At 40.0% G+C, this 21,980-nt stretch overlaps 3 protein-coding genes across 8 annotated transcripts in view; all 3 read right to left on the bottom strand.

Moving 5' to 3' along the window:
- Window positions 1–43: 43 nt before the first annotated feature.
- Window positions 44–12,122, bottom strand: rpgrip1 (RPGR interacting protein 1). Of its 4 annotated transcripts, none has more exons than XM_025008499.2 (31): window positions 11,417–12,122; window positions 10,771–10,901; window positions 10,001–10,054; window positions 9,771–9,891; window positions 9,191–9,396; window positions 8,997–9,099; window positions 8,697–8,837; window positions 8,250–8,355; window positions 8,140–8,163; window positions 7,907–8,053; window positions 7,677–7,750; window positions 7,271–7,491; window positions 7,070–7,176; window positions 6,944–6,994; window positions 6,678–6,857; window positions 6,079–6,196; window positions 5,819–5,982; window positions 5,404–5,749; window positions 5,132–5,292; window positions 4,507–4,739; window positions 4,303–4,418; window positions 3,983–4,197; window positions 3,828–3,884; window positions 3,556–3,740; window positions 2,764–2,833; window positions 2,585–2,645; window positions 1,915–1,994; window positions 1,616–1,805; window positions 1,463–1,547; window positions 1,216–1,343; window positions 44–373 (listed from the first exon to the last, which is right to left on the bottom strand). In XM_025008499.2, exons 2-31 carry the CDS (start codon window positions 10,856–10,858, stop codon window positions 147–149), a joined length of 4,059 nt encoding a protein of 1,352 aa, XP_024864267.1. In that variant the 5' UTR covers window positions 10,859–10,901; window positions 11,417–12,122; the 3' UTR covers window positions 44–146. The 4 variants fall into 4 exon arrangements, with proteins under 4 accessions (XP_024864267.1, XP_024864266.1, XP_017283473.1 ...); XM_025008498.2 differs by having other exon boundaries at window positions 1,915–1,991; window positions 2,576–2,645; XM_017427984.3 differs by having other exon boundaries at window positions 45–373; window positions 2,576–2,645; window positions 8,697–8,834.
- A 264-nt stretch (window positions 12,123–12,386) lies between these two features.
- On the bottom strand, window positions 12,387–18,507 carry btr33 (bloodthirsty-related gene family, member 33). Its single transcript, XM_017428012.3, has 8 exons — window positions 18,168–18,507; window positions 16,417–16,987; window positions 16,236–16,331; window positions 14,875–15,108; window positions 14,522–14,669; window positions 14,387–14,413; window positions 13,079–13,224; window positions 12,387–12,986 (listed from the first exon to the last, which is right to left on the bottom strand). The coding sequence occupies exons 1-8, from the start codon at window positions 18,221–18,223 to the stop codon at window positions 12,555–12,557; spliced, it is 1,710 nt and encodes a 569-aa protein (XP_017283501.2). The 5' UTR covers window positions 18,224–18,507; the 3' UTR covers window positions 12,387–12,554.
- Window positions 18,508–19,808: 1,301 nt separating this feature from the next.
- LOC108242854 overlaps window positions 19,809–21,980 on the bottom strand; it is a 36,635-nt gene continuing 34,463 nt past the window's right edge. For all 3 annotated transcript variants that reach the window (XM_037976557.1, XM_037976558.1, XM_037976559.1), the window contains 4 exons: window positions 21,279–21,533; window positions 20,910–20,915; window positions 20,387–20,466; window positions 19,809–20,251 (listed from right to left, as the gene is read on the bottom strand). In XM_037976557.1, the coding sequence (XP_037832485.1) occupies window positions 20,189–20,251; window positions 20,387–20,466; window positions 20,910–20,915; window positions 21,279–21,533 (404 nt within the window). In that variant the 3' untranslated portion in view covers window positions 19,809–20,188. The remainder of the gene's footprint in view (window positions 20,252–20,386; window positions 20,467–20,909; window positions 20,916–21,278; window positions 21,534–21,980) is intronic.

The following is a 21,980-nucleotide window of genomic DNA, read 5'->3' on the forward strand; positions in this document are numbered from 1 at the left end:
TTTCGATTTATTTTGGATGAAAGATACAGATGCAAAAATAATAAAACTGTCACATTTTACTTTTTATAATAACTATTTATTGGCTTTTCATAATATTTAAAGGATACAAACATGTTTGTTTAAAGTTGATTCACATATTTTTATGTTTAATAGAAAACACTGTCATCATCATAATCTAGCACTTGTATATGATCTGTTTTCTTCTTCTTCTCAAGTTTTCCTTTTTCCTCTTCCTCTTCCTCTCCTGTCCTTTCCTCTGTTTTTCTACCATCTTTTCGGTGAAACTCCTTGTATATCCCAGTCAGGGCTTTAGCTGCTTCCAGTGACACCTTCAGATGTCCTATCACCTCCTGGTCTTCATCCACACTCACGACTGGAGAAAAACAAGACATCTTTATAGAAACATTGTCTCAAGTCTAATAGGCTGTGAAACCTTTTTTTAACCTATATCAACAATTTTACACACATGCATTTTTATTGTGTATCTATGTGTGTTAATGAAACTTTCAGAAAGTAATAGTGAGATGTGCATCTACAACTAATTAATGAATGAGCATGATTGGCCACAGCTAATTGACCAAACACAAAAATGGTTATACCTCTGTCAGTTTTACAGATACTGAGCTTAAAGTTGATGTGGTAATGGCTGAGACTCATCCCCAACACATTCTCTGAGTGCTACAGATTGTGCAAGAGCTTTGTTTAAAACTTTACGAGTCAACCCTGTCTGTCTGTTAGCAAAATATCTCATAAACCAGTTGACTGAGTTTGATAAAATGTAATCATCTACAAACAATTACATTTTGGAGTCACCCCAATTCAACAGCAAATCCACCTTAGACAACAAACAAAAGAAACATGTATCGCGCAGTCAGTTTTACAGATATGGCGCTACAAGTTGGTGTGGTAGTAGCTGAGACTAATGTCCAACACATTGTCCAAACACTAACAGATTGGACAAAAGCTTAAGATATTGCATGTGATTCCACTTAATGTTATTGCCAAGATTTGACCAAAACTAGATAAAACGGCATCATATTTAAAAATTAGATTATGTTAGTTTAAAACTCTGCAATGATAAGCGACGGATGATGTGCATTCCTTGAAGACATGCGAGGCCTTTAATTATTACTAGCGTTGTTTTTATTATTTTTCAATTAAAATATGGCACAATCTAAAGTTTTCCCCACTAAATTCCCCAGATACAACACCTACTTTCAATTTGTTGTTCGTTGACATCATTTCCTGTGAGCAGCAGTTCCTGTAGGTCCAGGAAAGCATGTCCGACGTCCACACACTCTTCATCGTCGTCAATCGGCTCGCTGACTACCGTGAACTTTAACCTGCCGCAACAAACACACCAACATGGACACATTCTGTGAATTAGACCACAGACGTAATAAGATGGACAAACTCATTTACTCTGCCTGGTGTGAATCGTCAGAGATGTGGATGACCCTACCTGCCCTGGTTTGGGTCCGTGCCCTCCAACATGGTGTACAGATACTGTCTGAGAGGAGCTGACTGTGAGCCGTCCACATAAATCACTGAGAAGGACAAACAAAATCAGGATCTCTGAAATACACTTTAAAAACAGACATTCACTAAGTCTCACCTCGTGTGAAGTTGTAGTGAATCTCCTCGCCTTCCAGTGGCTTACGAAGGGACATAGGTGTTTCTGTCGTCTCCATAGGAACGCCCAGCAGCCGATATTCCACGTATACACGCTGCACCGACTGGTCCAACGCCACGTGGGAGGATGGTTCAAACGTCAGGGACAGAATTTCCACTCTTAGCTTGTCTCCCTAAAAAAAACAACCAACCAAAATGAACAGTGACATTTATGTCTGTTATGTCACAGTTTCAGCTCGCCGTTTATAATTTGTTCCACTTTCATTCACATGAAGTTTGTACCTTCTTAATTCTTCGCTTTGGAGGTATGATAATAACGTCGCTTTGTGTGGACTCTGAAGATTCAGGGGCTTCACTGTCTTCTGAAGAAGATAAGAGAATAATTTTAAAGTTAAAGCAAGCGTTCCAGTTGTTTAAAGTGGGGTTTTGTGGAAAAGTTGTGAACATTTCATATCTTACCTGTTGTAGACTGATTTTTTTAATGATCTCAGTTTGGAGAAAAAGGGACTGACAAGCTAATGGTCGAGGTGAGACCAAAACCAAAGTATATTACTGTCATCTTAAGACAACTCTAATCTATCATGCAAACACTATTTTGCATACCTATAGACCACTATCCACTTCTTGTTATATAAATATAAATGGATATTTGCAAGATCAAACCATAGTGGCAGCAGCTTTATTGTTTTCTTTGCAGCATGGATCATTTTCTGCAATTTATTTCTGCCAGAATAACCATGTAAGATGCTAACTGTTCATAACATTTCCACAGAACCACACTTCAAGAGATCTGAAATATCTATTTAAGGACAGTTTAATTGCTTTAAGTTGGAGTTTTAGATTTTACATCTTTCTTTTTGCATATTTAAAGAAATGTAGATCATGACTTTAAATCACAGAAAGAAACTGGAGGTAAATCTGGCAAATGTGTGTGAATCGTTACCACTCTCACTCCTCTTTTCTTCTTCTTCCCCTGCTTCAAACACGGACACCTGATCCACGGAGGGAACATCCTGACAAAAATACAAGACATTTGAACCCAAAGTTGGTGCCTTTTTAGCCTAAATTACACAGAATATTTATGAACAGCCTTGTGTTCAACTGGAAAGGACTGAAACTGAGTGATCTGACCTGAATCCCAGCATCACTGACAGAATTTCCCCTTGACGCTGTGGTGAGTGATAGTCTGGATACTGAAGACCTTAAACAGAAGTAAGTGTATTTTCATGATAATTTATAAGATTTATCTTCAATTATATAAAAAAAACATTATAGCAGATATAAAAATGATGGATATACCCGCCACCGGCCAAATGCGGGTAAATATTTGAAGTGGCGGGTGAATTTGATCAACACACACGCCACTGTGGCGGGTTGGCAATTTAAACAGAAAAGGTGTTATTTGTCCTCTTGACATTGTTGTCCATGATGAGAGGAATAAACACAGTTAAGGACTTTTTGGTAAATTATTTTTGTCCTGTGTTTTAGAGGGGGAACCGATTATTTCAGACGGCTGAAATATTTGGTTCCCCCCTGGTAACTTTTGCAAAAAAAGAACAAATGTCTCCAAATTCACAGGACTTGTTGTTCAGTTAAAAACTTGTTGGTAAATTAACTTGTTGTTGTTGGATAATTAATGATCTAAATAACATTCAACCCGAATGTTATTTAGATAAAAGCGAAATACCACTATGTCAGCCACTATGGCTGGTGGACAACATTTTTAATTTAAACCCCTGGATATACCTATAAAGAACAGATAGTATAATACAAACCTTTTATATTTAACCCAAATTAAGGTTTTACGAGACTAAATTCTAACATTTTTGTAGTAGTTAGCCCTGAAAACATACAATTTTTCTATGCAAAACTTACATTTTTAGATTAGAAGGATTTTGTTTGCATAAATGAGCTGTATCTTACTTGTGAGAGAGTGTTTTCTGTCTTGGCTTCAGCGTCCGGTGAGGTGTTCTCTGACACACTTCTGTTGACCTCCTGCTGGATCTCCTCCTGTCTGCTGACAGACGAGTATCCAGAGGTTTCACAGAGGTGACGTGCTCTGATCGTACGTCCTGTGAGCTTTGCTGTTTTACAAGTGCAGGCTGAGGCTGTAAGCAGACAAATACAGCATGTAGCTGTAAAAAAAACGTGTACTAACAACCTGTTTTCAGTTGTAAATCAGCGTGAAACCTTACCCAGCCTTTTGTCTCTTTCTGCACAGATTTGGTCTCTCTGCCATCAAGTTGTCGAGTCTGTTCAGGAAACAGGAAGTAGATTTGAATGTGCAGGCATGACTCACTCCACGTACAGTAGGATCGAAATGTTTTGATCCGACAGAATGAATAAACACCTTCACTCTTGGCTTTGCTATGGGTCTATGTGATCCTTCTTCTCTTCTTCTCTCCTCCCTCTGAGAGCTTCTCATCGCTCTGCCCTGCTCCTCCACTCCCCTCTCCTGTCTCCCCTGCAGAGCATCCACCGGCGGCTGAAAGGGGTACTTCCATTTCAGCATGACTCTGACCATCCCCCGAGGTCCACCAGCTGGATCCCTCAGGACATAATCACCTGACGGGGCACAGGAAAAATATCCAGTTGACTGATGCGGCTCTGAATTATACATTTAAATCTGTTATAATGAGAAAATCAGTGTTAGTTTTGTCACATGCTCACCTCTGATCTCTCTGCCTGTGGCCAAAGCTCGCAGAGGGATTGGAGTCTTGGCCAGGTAGGCTGGTGGTATCTGATCATCGCTGTCATCAAAAACATACACCCACAGACTGCTGGACCTGAGGAAAACATACCTGAAAGGTGTTAGCAAGAACAGGAAACTCGATAAGATCACTCTTTAAATAGAACTTCAAACCTGAAGCTAACCTGAAGTAGTTCAGCACATCGGGTGCAACTGCCAGAGGGTAGCTGGTGACGTCGTTGAACACCGGATCGGCTGCACACTGGACGGTTTGCGAGGTGTGAGGTGGCAGGTCGTACAACCTGTACGTCAGGTAGGCGTCAGGAAGTAGTCCCGGCCAGCGAGCGTTCAGTCCCACACAGCGCTCCAGCATCACCACCAGCTCATTGGGGATCCCACTACCATAATCATGCAACTCCTGCCACGAACAAGAAAAAAATATTATATAGTTTCAAATTAGATGTGTTATTTAATTTGACATGGTTTGTGGTATAATGCTTTTTGCTATTTATAGACACAAATAGATCTATATTCATGCCACAGCTCCAAAGATATGGCTAAAATCTTGGTTCAGTGGTTTTTCTTATGATCATAATCTTATAAATCTTGTGAAAATACCACTGCATTGCACAATAACTTCATTAGTAAAGATAATCTTAATTTGTTGAAAAGAGTACAGAGAAATTTGGCATTTGTTCCATTTTTTTTGTAATTTGGTCACACCTAAACCAGAAGCACCCATCATATTACCTCTATTACCTCCAGTAAAGATCTTATAATGGTATTATAGTTTGTGTTTTTGTGTTTTACCTCATGAACGGTGTCTTGCCAGCCCAGCAGAGTCTGAACTGGACTCCTCTGAGTTACTGTTCTCCTTTCAGCTCCGTTCTCTGTCACGGTACCAATGGGTTCTGCAGGAGGGAACAGGCGCACCCAGAAATCCACAACACCAATAATTTCACCCTCATGACCTACAAAAGAAGAAATTTATTATTTGAAAGACATCTGTGTTTTTTTTTTAAACAAGTGGAGAATATGAAACACCAGGAAGATGTGAGTTGAACATCAGATCAACTTCTCACCAGTGATATTGACACCTCCACCGATTCGCTCTCCTCTCCTCTCCATGGCGCCCATGAGGGACATGTGTCCACTTCCATGGGTGACAAACCGGACTCCCCCTAATGCCTGGTGGAGCTCCACTCGCACTCTTGACCCTTGACCTCCCAGCCTGCCCAGATCGCGGGCTGTCAGGGCGTAGCGTGATGTAAAGCCGTAGTTCGGTTGACTTCCTGACACGAGGGGAGTAGAGTGCATCTCAAAGTCCAACAGGCAGTAGGTGCAGAAGGTCACGATATTTTCATTTTTGTCCGCTCCTGGATGGATGTTACTCATGATGCAGAGCCCTGTGGGGGTGAAGGTGGCAGCCTGGAGGTACAAAACCAACATCAGTTCTCTGGGTAAACTTATTAGAGTTATTTAGGATCATGTTTTTACCTTTAGGTGGATCTCCAACAGTGACTCTCCAGTCTTTAGCTGAGAGAAACACAGATCATCCTCGATGGGCTGGACCACTTCCTGGTCTCCTGCTGGCCAGGTGTACTGTATCGGTATGGTTCGTTTGTAGTTTCTGGGGCTATACGCCAACTCTTTTAACTGAGCTTTAGACACATACAGATGTAGAGGTTCTGTGAGCCACCCTGTCAGTTTTATATTGGGTTGTCTCGATACAACAATCACCACAGATATAAACATACCTTGTAAAGTGTTGATCTGAAGAGCTCTTTTAGCTAGAAGTTTGTCTTTCTCTGCCATTCTCCTCCTGCTCTCTTCCTTGTCTCTTTCCATCTTCTGGTTGACTGTATTTAACTCTTCCTTAGGGAGAAAAATAACTTTTTTAGACATTTTTAGAGAAAGAAATGAGCTAAAGTCAGATTTTGTTTGAGTTACATATAAAGGTTAATGCCAACTTTTTAAAATTGCAAAATGTGAGTTCCACAAAGATGAATTTTAATACTATTGCACTTTTACTTGTATAATAATGATATAACTTAATGTTGTAAATATGCTCATTAAATGTATGCAGATGATTCTGTCAGATATGTAACTGCAAAGACTCCACAACAGGCTGCAGAGTCACTGAACAGATGGAAATTCAGTGGTTTAAAGAACCATCTTACATCTCAAAATTGCACCAAGATGATCCTAATGTGTTGCAATCAGACAAAGGTGATGTAATAATTTTACTCTGAGCTCAAATACTGGGAGTTGTGTTGGATTGTCATCTTAAATTTGAGGTTTGTTGGATAGAAAGCCTGTGCGCAGGACAATGCATGCACTGAAAATGTGTGTGTACCTGCAGGTCTTTGGTAATTTTGTGCTCCAGCAGCAGGAGGTTTCTGGTTTTCTGTAGCTCGAGCGCAGTTTCGGCATAAGAAGCCTGGATATTTATGAGCTCACGGGTTGAATCTTCCACCTTCCCGTCGGCCACAAGGAAGCGCAGGTCCTCCCTGCTCTCCTGCTGCATCCTGAAGGCCTGCGGTTGGAGGAGGGGCAACGCATCAGGTTTATGGGATAACGTTTTAGGTCTGTCTGGTTAAAGCTTTACAAAAAGGTGCAAACCTTGATCTGCAAAAGAGTTTCGCTGAGCTCCTCAATGCTCAGGTCGAACTCCTGGAACAGAGAAGAAATGTGTCACAATATGTGATATAACAGACAACGGGATGAGATCTTTTTTTATTTTCCAACCTTAGAAATAGCATTCAGTCTGTCCTGCAGAGTCGAGACCTGCTGTTTGTACTGGACTGCCTCTTGTTCCAGGCGCTCCTGCCTCTCTTTCATCAACACAGACGACTCTGAATGTGATGAAAAGTTGCGTTTCAGTGTGAGGCTCCACGTGGTTTCGTCAAGTAATAAAAACCCTGATTTAAACAAAATGAAATCATTAACCTTCCTCTCGTCCCCTCTGCTCCTCAAGCGTCTCCTTCTCCTGTCTCAGTTTCTCCTTCTCCAGCTCCAGCTTGCCCCTCTCCTCCCTCTCTGCTTGCAGCATTTCCTCCAGTCTCTGAATTTCCTCACTGAAGATGTTTTCCACCAGCTTCTCCTTCTTCTGCTCCACATCCCTGAGCTTTTCAGCCTGGTTGTCATTGTTGCTTTGGGCAGATAAAGTACTAAAAAACGAAGAAATAACACAAAGATTTCTACGTTTTCATCTAAAATTGTGACAGTAAGTCACATTCATGTAAAAGACCTTAACATTTTATAAATGAAAGATGCTTTTGAATGTCATCATCTTAAATCATAATCAAATTTGACAGAATTTGTTTAATTCTTCTTGATTTTTTTCAAACCGTACCTTATCAGTAGACTGTCATAATTTTCTTTAATCAGATCTCTCTCTCCTTCCAGATCTGATATCCTCTCTTGGAGCTAAAAGAAAAAAAAGAGGATTTTTAAACAAAAACCTGACACCATTTAAACTCATCCCCCTGCTTCAATAATATATCTCGTCCTTCTATCTTTCACATGGGTTCTTGTCTCTTTTTTAGAGAGTTTGTAAACCCAGATAAACAGTAGATGTGTTGCCTTGTCGAGGGTCTGTAGAGACAGAGTCATGGTGGTAAGCTGTCCGTCCAGCGTCAAAGCTTTCTGTCTTTCCTGCTTCAGCTGTTCAGTCAACTCCTCCACTTTCTCCAGCAGAGCTCCTTGGCTTTCCTTCAGCGACCTCTGAGTCTGGGGTGGATATAAGACACGGTCGTAATTAATCAGGTAGAGTCTGAAGTGTTCCTTAGAATTCATGTGTTCGTGCAAATTTTTACCTCCTCAAGCTGATTCTCGTATGCCTGAAGGGAAAGACAGGCAAGTATGTAGTATGAATATGAAATTGTTGTAATATTACAGAAATATGGCGACAGGAACTGTGTCTGACCTCTTGCAGGTCGTTGAACTTCTCTTGGCTGACTCTGAGGGCTGCACTTTTTTCTGAGAGCTGCTTTTGTAGACGGATTAGATCCACATTCTCTCTGATAGTCGTTCTGTCAAACGTAAAATACACTTTATTTCAATTATCAATATATTATAGTGACAGATAAATACATTGGTTTAAGTCTTTTTTAAAGTTTGGGCAACAGTTGAAAAAAAAAAGCACAATTATAACATTTTTCTTAGCAAAAAGAAATAAACAAATGAGCATGAAAATATTGCTGGATGCTGTTTGGTTTGACACTGTTTTAGTGGAAATATGATAATGAGTAAAAGTAGCTCTACTTGTCTGACAACTCAAAAATGCATAAAGCCTACACAGTGTCTTTTGATCACTATCGTGAAAATGTAAATGATCACCAGCTGTTGCGTAAGCATTAAAGCCAAGTCATACCTGTGTCTGTCAGCCTGCTGCTTCCTCAGCTCTCTAATCGTTCCCTCCACCTCCACCTCTTTCTCTCTCAGCGTGTCTCTGAGTGCCTGAGCCGTCAGCTCAAGTTCTGTCATCCTCACCTGGTCTGTCAAACTGGACCTGCTGGATGGGACAGATGTGGTGACAACAAGGAGAAGAAAAGTATGGATTTTGGTGCAGCGTCATACATGCAAGGACAATGAAGGGTGTTGCAAACTGTGCCAGACGACAGATGGAAATGTTGCATGAATAAAAGTCTGTATTTCTGTGCTTTCCACGTACAATCTCTCCATCTCTGCCCTGGTGTCCTCCGATGTGACGCCGTAGCGTGGGGGAGCAGTCTGTGCAGCCCTCCTGACCCCAGCCTCCCCCTCCACATTTTTACCTGAAAACATGAAACAGATGGATGGAAATTCAAAATCCAAGAGTTAAGGTTAAGCAGCAGCCATGTGCTTTGGCTTAAAACTCAAACTCACCTTTGCTGTATTTGTAAGGACTGCGAGCCCCTAAGTCCACAATGTGCTGCTTGGCTAAGCTGAGTTTATTCTGCAGCACTTCTTTCTGACTCTCCAGCATCGCCACCCGGGCCTCCAGCTCCTGCACTGTGTCCTCCATGTCCCTCTCCTTGACAGCACTGGAGCCAGGACGGGTCTGACGAAGACGCATCAGCCGTGTGGACATCCTGGGAAGAAGCAGAGGGTTTGAACCGATCACAGTGGGCACCAGAAGAGCCATCATCTGAAGTTACTGTTAAAATGGGCAATCCATTTCATTAAAAATTACATACTTTGTCTCATTCATACCACTCCACAATTATAATCAACTCTGTGTTGATTTATTACAAAAAATTCCAGTGAAATACTTTAAAGTTTGTGGTTGTGATGCTGAGTCTCTCTTCACCATCGACCAGTTGCTATAAAATCTTTCAGCCTAAATAAGAGTTTTTAAGACCTTTTCTACACTAGTAAAAATAGAAAAAGAGGTCAAAATGTGTGTTTTATAAAAGAATGCACCATCTTTGTTCAGATGTCAGAATCTGCACTGACTCGTGTTTACCTGCGCAGCCTCTGGTCCTGTGTTCGAGTGTGATGTCTGAGCACGCTGTTCTCCTCCTGCAGTCGGAGGCACAGGTCCTCCAGGTGCTCCCTGGGAAATCGAAACAACCGCTGAGGGTCGGCTGGGGACAGAAACGCACAAACCAAAAGATTAAACTTTTGTTAACTTTGTAAAATTTCTGCAGGATTTAATCTTAAATTACAAATATTTGAAGTCCAGAATTGTTCTACCTTTTGTTTTCATGGCACGATGCTTCTTCAATGCCTTGCCCTCACGTAGAGTATCTGGAACAAAAGCAAAAATCTGATTTTTACAGTACTCCTTAAAACAAATCATTAGTTTAATTTCTTTTTTTTTTAGGAAAACATCTGATCTTTAATGATTTTGAGTGATTAAAATGGTTTTGAACAAGATGACTGGCAATATTTCTAAATATTTTTGAGTAAACATGTTTAGTAGTTAACAGAGCAAGGTCTAAAATCTTTCCAAAAAAACCCCAAAATTTGGCTCCAATATTAGTTTTGTGCATGATCTATGCTCAGTGGCTAAAATCAAAGGCTAAATACTTTTATAACATAATGCTTTTGAATCACAAACTGGATTTTAAACATATTAATATTATAAATAGCAAAAATTGTTAATGTTTTTTAGTAAAAACAAGAAAATTACAAAGAAAAAAGACTGAATTACAAAGCAGTAAGAAATAAAAAAATCTGCTGACAAAAATATTAATATGTTGGTGGTCTGAATATTTCTAAAGGTCTACACAGAATAATCTGCTTTTGTCAAACAAAAGAAAGTGTAAACAAAATAAATAAAGTATACCTTGACATCATAACTCCAATCTACATGTTTTAGATGTAAGTTAGGATGATTATTGTTGCTAATAAAATGAATTTTTATACAATTTTGATTACATAAAATCCACGACTAACCAAAGTTGGTAAAAGCGTACATACTAATGCAGTACAGGCAGTGACGTTTATCAGGGAAGACAAACCTGGGGCCGCTGGCATCAGCCCTGCCCTCATCAGTCCCACATCTCTGACTGGGAGGTCCCCGGCTGTCTCGTCCACAACTGGAGACATCACACCTGTCTATGATGGACTCAGCCAATCAGAGCGCTCCAATCTGGACCATGGGCGACATGCAAGGATTTTGAAACTCAATGGAAAAACATTGTGCTTAGGAATCGTTACTTGTAATGTCCTGATCTTTTTCATTCCAATGAAACAGATTTAAATTTAGGGGACTGCAAACTCAGGGCCTGAATCTGGGTTCAGTCAAGAGTCTCAGCTGAAGAAATCTGTTTCTGACTGACACATAAAATCCATCCTGTAAAGCAGGGGTGTCCAGTCCTGGTCCTCGAGGGCCACCATCCTGTATGTTTTACTTGTTTCTCTGCTCCAGCACACCTGATTTAAATCAATGGGTGATTAACAGGCTTCTGCAGAACATGAGGAGGTCATTTAACCTCTGAATCAGGTGTGTTGGAGCAGAGAAACAAGGAAAACATGCAGGATGGTGGCCCTCCAGGACCAGGATTGCCCACCGTCATTTTACAGTCTACATTCCTGTGCAGTTTACGATACAATAGAAAAGCATAAAAAAACAACATGACAGCAGTGTAAAATATTTTGACTCACCTTTGTTTGGGTGCCATCCAAAGACTCTGGTAAGAAGGTGTGTAATATTTTCACGTTAGCCTTGTTAGATTTGAGCGTCCCTGCCCCGAAGCCTAGAAGTTTTAATCCTCCTGTCAAATAAGTCTTGACAGATACCTCATTAAAATCACTGAAATCAAGGTCTGCAGATAGGTTTCTGTGCAGTATTTGTGTGTAATGAAAATAAAGTGACAGAGTGATGAAGTCTGTCCCCGAGCTCCATCTGCCTCGAGGCTAATCCTATTTCTGTGCTAATCTGATCAGTAAGCTTCGGGGTGTTTAACGTGAAGATGTGCTCTGAAGTCAGCTCTGTGGATAAGCTGTGGTCTCTGAGGACAGATCTTTGTAGAGAAGCAGACCTGGGATCTGTGCAGTGTTTCAAGAGAGCTCAGGTGTGTGTGTGTGTGTGTGTGATGAGAATAACAGTAATACAATAGATGCACCAGATATTACTGAAGATTACTGTGGGGGTCAGGGAATTCAAAAACAGGAGCATCCATGTGTAAAAACTGAACAGAAACATAAACTGGAAACCTTTAAAATGTTCAATATCTGTCAGAATTTGTCCAATATATGTCTGTTTACATTTCCATTATTCGTTTTTCAGAATTACTGATCATTAATTGTATTTTTGGTATATTTCCTATAGGTTAACATTTCTCTTATATTTGCATATTTACACTTTTTCTACAGAATTAATAATAAAGTAGTTTTTTTTTTGCCTCAACATAGAAAAAATGGTGCCAATATTCAAGTATTTTTCTTAGTATCAATATCAAGTTTGAATTGTTATGATAATTGTACTCTCTATTCTACTTTATATCTATATTAGTTATTTTTGTGATGTCACTTTTCTGCTATAGTAATGCAGATATCCTCATTAAGAGACAAATAAAGCATTTTTCTTGTCCTACAGAATATAAAAGTAGTATCAAGCTTCGACACCAGAATGTGAGATTGCATAAATAATTTATTGCACTGTAGAATAATTGCTTTCAGAATAAAACAGTTCATTTGCAAAAGCTCCTGTTAGACATTTAATACCAAGAAAGACTTTGAGATTAGAAAAAGTTTACTAGTGTTAAATAAATCAACAGCCACGGGAGAAACTTTCATTACGTCATATAGTGACATCATCTAAATCCCTGCCTCTGTAGACTTCACTAAAAGGGCGGACTGTCAGCGGTGACTTGTTGTTACCGTTTTCATTCGTGTCCGGGTTGAAAAAGGGAAACATGGCCTCAGTGAAGCTGAACTCTGTGAATGAGTAGATGTGTGATTTGGCCTCCGCGTCGTAAAAGGACACCGTCCCATCCTCGTAATCCAAAAACACCCCGATGACCTGCGGCCTCTGAGGCAGACACAGCAGCTTGGCCTGGTCTGCACACGCCCGGTACTGGATTCCCTTCCTCAAACAGACGGCCCAGTAACCGTCCTCCGGGCTCAGCGTGACCAAACCTTTCCTGCTGATGGACTCTCGAGCCACACCTATGTCCCACGCCGTCTTGTCTCCAACATGTACCTCCCAGTAGTGTCTGCCGGCGGTGAAACCCTGCAGAAGTCAACTGTGATCATGTGGTTCTCAAAGGAGGAAACAGAAAGGCATCATCACTGAGCAACGTGAATTAAATTAGGATTTCTTACCGTGACAGCAAGGACACATGGAGCTTTGTCAAAACGCTCCGGTACGTCCTCCACTCTTTGTTCAAAATCTCCGTCCCGCACCTGCCTCCTGTCCTCTGACAGGAAGAGCCAGGGGTTGGCGGTCCTGGGGTCAAGCTGAACGTCATCTTGGCAGACAGAAAAATAGTAACTGTATATGAACATATGTTAATCTTTAATTTCTGAAGCTAAGTCATGTTTTTTTTTACCTTATGGTTTCTGAAAAACACCAAAAACTGAACTAAATCATGATTTCTTTGGACTATGAAAGCTTTTCTAGGTATCTCTTTATTTCACAGTCAGCAATAACACTTAATTAGGAGTAAAAATGAAATAAAATTATGCAATTTAGGTATTTACTAATGTAATGGCAGAATTTACTATAGGGTAACACCTGTTGTTTATAAGTCCTGATAATGTTATGACTTCTGTTCTAAGTCCCATGGGTTCTCACAGAATGAACTTGTTTATAGAAGTGATGTTGAATTTTCTTCCCTTGGGAACCAGACTGACTAACTCCTCCTTCTGGTCCAGTATTTCAATATCTTTAATAAAAGCACCTGTGTTGACTGGGAGAACCAGAGCTTTGATTCGGAGCTTCCCTGTTCAGAACTGCTCTCTATATTCTGTGCACATTATATAAATAAACCTGCTTGAGTGATTTCATCTGACAGTGCCTGGAAATTCATTTATTGCTGCCACAACACTAAGAAGTAATATATTAAGTTCCTAGCATAGGTGTGGGAATGTGTTTCAGTTGGGGACTGCTATATGGAAAAATATAACAATACTAAATATATGCAGTATGTATATATTTTAATGTCCTTCGTCAGAGACAATATGTATAAAATTGCAATCATGACCTTATGCTAATCTGCCCATTTTTAAGATGATTATGAAAAAAAAAACAGTTAATCAATAACAGTGGTGGTTCACAAAACTCAAAATAATCAAATATTTTTGGAATTTAAACATATACAGCCATGTTAAATTCATATTGTAATTAATTTTCTATGTATTTAGATGTTTTGGACATCCATCAGGGGCTGCTGCAGCACCCTCTGAACCCATACTTCTCAGATTCTTGGTTCCCAGTTTCTCAAAATGGATTTTGATGTTAATGTAGTCTTGTTTTGTACAAAATGCACTGAGAAACAAACTCTACATTACTCTGCTACCTATTGTTACGATAATATGAAGTCTAAATTATGCTTTATTGAAATCTAATTAACCAAGAACAGGACAAAAGGTTAAAGAAAGATGTTGAAAGTTGTAAAAAACTGGTTGTACCTGCATACTGTTGGATCTTTTCATGCTCTGGAAGGTTATAAATACATACAATTAAAATTTACACAAACCGTATTGATGAGGATGTCATTAAAAAGTAGCTGTTATTTATTTGTTGTGATTTTTCACGAAGCTGACCTCGAATGGAGAGTTTTTTCAGCTCTGACTGAAGCAGCTCTCGAATGTCGTCCACCGCTCTCCTTATGGACCCCAAACAGGTGTCTGAATGGACGAAGATGTCCGAGCAGGCTTTAACAGACGGAGGAGAGCTCACAGCTGGAAACCTCTGATGTCAAGAAGTCAAAGAGAAGAAACGAGATCTTAAATCCAAGGAGATCAACAAAAAAAGCACCGGTAATCAAACTCTACATTACTCTGCTGTCTGTTCGCTGCTCTTAGACATCTGTTTTGGGGTATTTTTATGTTTTTGTTTTCATCTTGCTGTAATACCGCCACTCAACGATTCATCCAGGCATCAGTAAACATCTTACCTGCACCACATGCAGGTGGTCCTCTGTGTGAAAAAGCTGCTCCAGCTCACTTCTTCGCCTCTGCAGCTCTGTGATTTCCAGCTCCAGGTCTTCGATGAGCCTCTCCGCTCTCTGCTCCGCTGCCGCCTGCTTCCTCCGGATCATCTCCAGCAGCTCGGCTCGGACTTTCTCCATTATGCGGGACAGAGCCGAGAAAACCTCTGTGCTTTTTTCTATGTCCCTTGCAGAGCTTTCCTGTGGGTGTTGAAAAAAAGAGAAGCAGGTCAAAATATTGGAAGCTATACCTTTTTAATGAAAGAAGTGACGTGAAAGGCTGAAAGGTGTCACAGTGTGATAATAGTTTTACAAAAGAATGTAAACATCTGAAGAAATATTGATGCAGCCACTAGCAAAAACACATCAACTTACTTCTAGTATTTTGGGTCTTATCTTTGTAATAATCTAAGCTGACAAAATGCTTACAGTTTGATGTATAAACTGCATAAAAGCTGACAGACAGAAAGAAACTTAGGCTAGAACGTGAGCCTCAGACAGTCCACCGTGTTTTATGTAAGAGATACAACAAACTAAAAATACCCTTCACTCAAAATTTTGAGCTCAGATTCAGTCAAAGTCAATAAGGGTTTGGATGTGCACACTGCACATTTTGATTTTAGGGAGGATTTAAGAAGAAAACCTACAGTAAAAGTCCTACAGTAGTGAGACACAAACTGGGTGAAAGAAGACAAAAATACCTACATCTTGACGTATCAACTGTATGACATTTAAAGTTTGTGAAAACAATTTCAAAGGTTTAGACAGCTCAAAAGTTAGAGCTTGTTACATCATTAAACCCTTAATTCTTTTCTTGTAAAATCCTTAAAATGATAAACTTTAAACTGTGATTATAAAAAATATAGAAATACCAGCTCAGTCATGTGAAGACTAACTTATAGTGACTTCCTTTGAATGATGTTTCTTCTATGAAGTCTGTCTGGACAAAGGAGCTCAAAAGAGATGGGTTTTTGCATTTGTTTTGCAAAAAAATTCCTTTTTTCCATACTGGGAAATTTAGAATTGTTCAAATTTTGATTAGGCCTTTGGATTGTGTACTACCAAAAGTCATACTGGATTGTTCCCAATTACGCTGCATGTTTGGATTTGATTTTCCTTCATGGGCTTTCCTAAAATTTTGTAAAGTATTTGACCAAATCTTTGATAAAAACAGAAGAAATGTTGGTTAAATAGTATTATATCTCTTATGCACTGGATTCTGTTTTTAAATATTTAATTCACACACTGCAAACAGGTTGATTTATAAGCTGTTTCCGAGGCTCAGTTTCCATGCAGCTTCAGATGAAATTGTTCCAAGTTCAGCTCACCTTGCTAAGCTCAACATTGAGTTTGAGCTCCTCCACCTTCTGCTCTCTGTCGTGGATCATCTGCTGAACCTCGGCCACAGTCGTTCTCATCTGAGCCTGAACACCAGGGAAAGAATAAAAAGCCACGTTGAGCCCATAAATCGCTGACTGAGTTCACATCAGAGGCTGATTTAAGGCTCACCTTCTTCTCGTGGCTCTCTCTCTCCACTGGGACGGTGTCATGGAAGCGGTGGTCGGTTTCGGTGCACAGCACGCAAACACACCTCTGGTCGCTTCTGCAGAACAGCTCCAGGAGCCTCCGGTGTTGCTTGCACATCCTGTTTTCCAGCATGGCCACTGGCTCGATCAGCTTGTGCATCTTCAGGGTGGCGACCCTCAGGTGCGGCTCCAGGTGGGTCCCGCAGAACGAGGTCAGACACACGAGGCAGGACTTCAAGGCCTTACTCTGCTGCCCCACGCACACCTCACAACGGATGGTCCTTCCTGTCACGCCGTTCTGCCTTCTGGCTCGGATCTGCTCTGAGATCTCTTTGGCGAAGGAGTTCTCACACAGCTCTGGGCGGACTTTGTACACCCTGTGACATTTGGGGCAGCTGATGCCGGGCTTGTCCTCCCAGTGGGATGTGATGCAGCCGAAGCAGAAGCTGTGTCCGCAGGGGATGGAGACAGGCTCGGAGAAAACATCCTGACAGATGCAGCACTGGAACTGCACCTCTGACAGGAGAAGGCTGGGGGAAGCCATGACCTCAGAACTAAAGGAGGAACATCAGTGTGAATGATGCAGGGCTTTGAAAAAGTATTCACACTCCTTGAAACTGTCCACACTATGGCACTTTACAAGCACCAAATTTTCACCAGTATTTCACTGGGATTTTATGTGACAGACCAACACACGGTAGTGCACAAAAAGGAAGTGGAGGGAAAAAAAATGTGTGTTTTGAAATTATTTTACAAATAAAACTCTGAAAAGTGTGGCATGCATTTGTATTCAGCCCTAATGAGTCAATACTTTATAGAACCACCTTTTGCTGTAGTTACTCTTTTTTGCAAAATATCTTAAGCTGAGTCAGATTGGATGGAGAGCGTCTGTGAACCGATGTCTTAGTGGGACTTTCAAGTCTAGCCGATGTCTTAGTTGGATTTAGGTCTGGTCTAATTTATGAATATGCTTTGATCTGAACCGTTCTGTTGAAGTTCTGGCTGGATTATTCGGGTCGTTGTCCTGCTGGAAGGTCAACCTTCACCCCAGTCTCAAGTCTTTTGTAGCCTCTCACAAAAGCCTTGGTCTTCATGATGCTGTTTTGATCACTAGTGTTCTGTAACAAACCTCTGAGGTCTTCACAGAACAGTTGTATTTATATTGAGATGAAGTTACACACAGATGGACCCTAAAATGAGGACTTTTGAAGGCATCTGGTCGCTCTGGGTTATAGTGAGAGGTATCAGAGTGAAGGAGGCTGAATGCATCACACTTTTCAGATTTTTATTTGTTTAAATTACCATTCTACTCATTTTCAAAAATGCAAAAAACATCTAACACATTAATAGAAGCTCTTTTTATATATCCAGACTTATATGATCATTAGCTAGTAACAATTCACACATCTCCATTGACCAAAGTCCACCTGCAGGGTCACATGACCCAGGCGTTTCCTCTCTGTCTCAGTTTAATTTGAAACACGGGCTGAGAAAAGCTTGTGAACTGAATCACTAACACACTTCCTCTTTTCCCTCCAGTGTAATACAAAACCCAGAAAATGTTTATTACAAGATACATTTTATACCTCAGTGTGAACTACTTCATGTTTTCATCCCCTCTACATTAATTGCTACGCAGCACAAGACAACAGGCTAACATTACACCAATGTTTAAACATTTTGTTCTGCTAAAAGGCTGAAACATGCTCAGCTTTTATTTAGTTCTGCTCCTACCTGGTCCCGGAATGTGAAAGATGACCTCGGCAGGAGCGAAAGGCAAATACTGGCATTGTGATTGTGAAGCCAAAGTCCTCTCTGTGTAGCTCTTACCACTCCCTGTGGGATTTTTTTTTTTCCTTTTTCTTTTGCATATTGTTCTAGGATGGGAGGAGTAAAGTCTGGATAAAGTGCTGAAACTAATTTGTTTTGTAAAGCATTTCCTGTTTTAACTTTCCCTTTTTTTAGCATTAGTCTTTTAACTCAGTGGTGTCTAGTCCTGGTCCTGGAGGACCACTATCCTGTGTGTTTTTGTTGTTTCCCTGCTCTTTAGGTTCTGCAGAAGCTTGTTAATCAACTCAGTCATTCAAATCAGGTGAGTTAAAGCAGAGAAACACCTAAAACATGCACAATGGTGGCCCTCCAAGACCAGGACACCACTGTAATCATCCTGGGCAACAAGGATGAAACTGACTGTTTCATCATCTTCAAAAACTTTATTTAAAAAGAATAAAATAAGTTTACACGTTCCTATATTTTTTAAAAGTTGCTCCGCCAAACTGAATGCTGTATTGCTCCTTCTGCTGTATATATTTGCACCAGGGTTGTGCATTAAATGATGCCGTGCTCAACAACATGCACAGCTCATGCCATTTACTGACAACTTCCAGACCTTTTCCACATCATCCTGGAGACCTAATCAAACCTTGCCTGTTGAGAAACATGTTAAATGTTTTAGGTGTTTAATAACTCATTATGAGCCTTCCTGCTGCAGTGAAACAGCAAAGACCTCCATCCATCCATCCATCCATCCATCCATCCATCCATCCATCCATCCATCCATCCATCTTCTTCCTCTTATCCGGGGTCGGGTCGCGGGGGCAGCAGCCTAAGCAGGGAGACCCAGACTTCCCTCTCCCCAGCCACTTGGGCCAGCTCCTCCGGGGGAATCTCAAGGCGTTCCCAGTCCCTCCAGCGTGTCCTGGGTCTCCCTCTGGGCCTCCTCCCGGTGGGACGTCACCAGGGAGGCGTCCAGGAGGCGTCCAGGAGGCGTCCTCACCAGATGGCCCGAGCCACCTCAGCTGGCTCCTCCTTGACGTGGAGGAGCAGCGGCTCTACTCTGAGTCCCTCCCGGATGACCGAGCTTCTCACCCGATCTCTAAGGGAGAGCCCAGACACCCTGCGGAGGAAACTCGCGATCTCATTCTTTCGGTCACTACCCAAAGCTCGTGACCGTAGATGAGGGTAGGAACGTAGATCGACCGGTAAATCGAGAGCTTGTTAACGAATGAGGGAAAAAAAATGGAAAGACCTTTTTCTTTAAAAACGAACAAAAAAATCAATTTTAGTTCAGTTGATAAAATATGACACAGGACATGATTAGATTTTCAATTCAGCAATAATAATCCCCTTTAACATCGATTTGCTTTAAGCAAGGATTGAACACAAATTATACTGAAAGGTCTTTGCAAACAAGAGTGTTAATTATTACCAGACACAGCAGTTGACCTTATAATTGCGGTGATCAATAATTAAACTAAGGTATTTGCTAAATATAGTGAAATTCATCACGTGTTTGTAATCAGTCCCCACAAATGAGTACATTTCTTGATAAATTTGCTATGCTCATACTAATACAAAGCAAAAGACAGACATGAATTCACAAGTTAGACTATTTTTTTAATCACAGTTTCCAACACATACATGAAGTGCTTGTTTAAAAACTTTGGCATGCAGTGCATTCCTTCAAGGAGTCCTACTTTTTAATCATCTATATATGTTATTGATTACAAGTAATTGTGAAAATTTGATATTAGCGACAGTTTTTTACATTCTCAAGATCACCTGAAAACCCCTGAGTTAATATTTCATGACCAAGAGTGTGGTCCTGAACCTTATGTATAAGAAAAAAAGAGATTAAATAAAGAATAAAGCAGTTTGACAAAACAAGTTTTGATTATCTCTGTTTTAAACAAAAGAAAACTTCATATTTTCAAAAGAAACTTCTCCATTTTAACCTTCAGCTTCCTCCGCTGGTCTCAGGGTTTAACAGAGCGAACAGAGATGGAAACCTCCGGTGGCACACCATACTTTCTGAACAACTGGATTAAAAAAAAAAGCAACATACACACATACAGTGTTAGTACTGAATATGAACTTATACTTAATTCAGGTTAAAAGTTAGAGTACTTTATACATTTACCCAAAACATGAGCTGAAGCAGAAGATAGACTCACCTCTGCAACGGCATCTTCTAACTCTGTTTCTGACAGTCTGGTCAGAGACTCTAATCGCACGTTTATACCAAAAACAAAGTCTGTTGATGAAAACACAACATATTTCAGTAAAAAACACCACAATGTAACATATCAGTGTCAAGATAATTACATCACAAGTATTAAAAAAACTATCATTATGCATTTTTAACTTATTAATGGGTACTTTTTCTAATATCATTGTTATAATAATTTAGTATATAACACAAAACTAATGTAAAAATTACACTTACTAACACATACATGGCTACAACTTAACCATATATTTTAGTGTCTAAAGAAATTCAGTTACTATGAACATTTAATTTATAGTTAAAATAATATTTTTTACTTTTTATATGAGGATAATTATGTACAGATCTTCTAGAGGAACAATCAAAATTGTAAATGTTTTAAATAAAAAATAATTACAAAACAAGAAATATGAAGACGGAGCAGGTAATTATAACTGAATGTGATCAGATGTGATCCTGTATTTACTTACGTGGTCCTTTGGTTGCAGGTCAGAGACGTTTCAGAAAGATGATGTGTTTTTACATGAAAATAAGAATATGTTGTTAAATTATTATTATTATTATTCACAAACTGTTTAAATTCCACATTGACATTATTACATAAAACATAAAAATTACATCAGAACTTTAAAGAAACAAGAAAAAAATGTTTATAACATATAATTAAAGCAAAAGTCAAACAACTCAGTACATGAAAACACAGAGTAAGAAATAAAATAAAGTTTGAACTGTTGCCCAAACTGCAGTTAGCTGCAATAAAACGTATTTCTCTAATTTTCACTGAATGTAAAAACAATGATGACAGTTTAACTTCATTTTACTGAAGTGGGACATCTTACCAGTAGCTGCAGTGATGCTGACTCCGCTGCTTCTGATGTTCTCAAACACAGAGAAGAGCGTGAAGGTGTATTTAGTTCCAGCAGTGAGAGACGAGACTGTGTGAGTTACTGCTCCGGCTCCATCTGGTGCACTGATGTTTGTCTCTGTGTCGTTAAATTGAAGGACAAAGTTGGTGTTGTTCACTTTGTTCCACTGCAGAGTGATGCTGGTCTCAGTTTGTGCTGAGGACCCGAAACCTTCTGCATTTACCGGAGCTGAAATAGAAGATTTAAAGCAGAATTAATGACAATTAATGACCCAAAGTGCCAAAAATCAATAAAAGAATAAATATATATATATAATATTTACTATCAAAACCTGTAATTATTTGGTTTTTTATTACAATATTGCAGTGCATAATAATGTAATTTTAATGGTTACTGTCATTACTTAACGCCTGATTGGTTGCCCTGCCCAGAAAGTCAAGACAGACTGATCCCAGAGAATGAGTTGATACAGAGGATAGACATGTATCATCATACTACACTAAGTGTCTCTGCATTTCCTCTACTGTTGTTAGTTTATAAATCACTGAACGGTTTAGCACCACAATACATTAAAGATCTGTTATCGCTGTACCAACCGTCTAGACCCCTCAGATCTTCTGGTTCTGGACTGCTCTGCATCCCCAGAACCAGAACCAAACGAGGAGAAGCAGCTTT

Source organism: Kryptolebias marmoratus, linkage group LG7 (genome assembly GCF_001649575.2).
Source record: "Kryptolebias marmoratus isolate JLee-2015 linkage group LG7, ASM164957v2, whole genome shotgun sequence".
NCBI classification, from domain to species: Eukaryota; Metazoa; Chordata; class Actinopteri; order Cyprinodontiformes; family Rivulidae; genus Kryptolebias; species Kryptolebias marmoratus.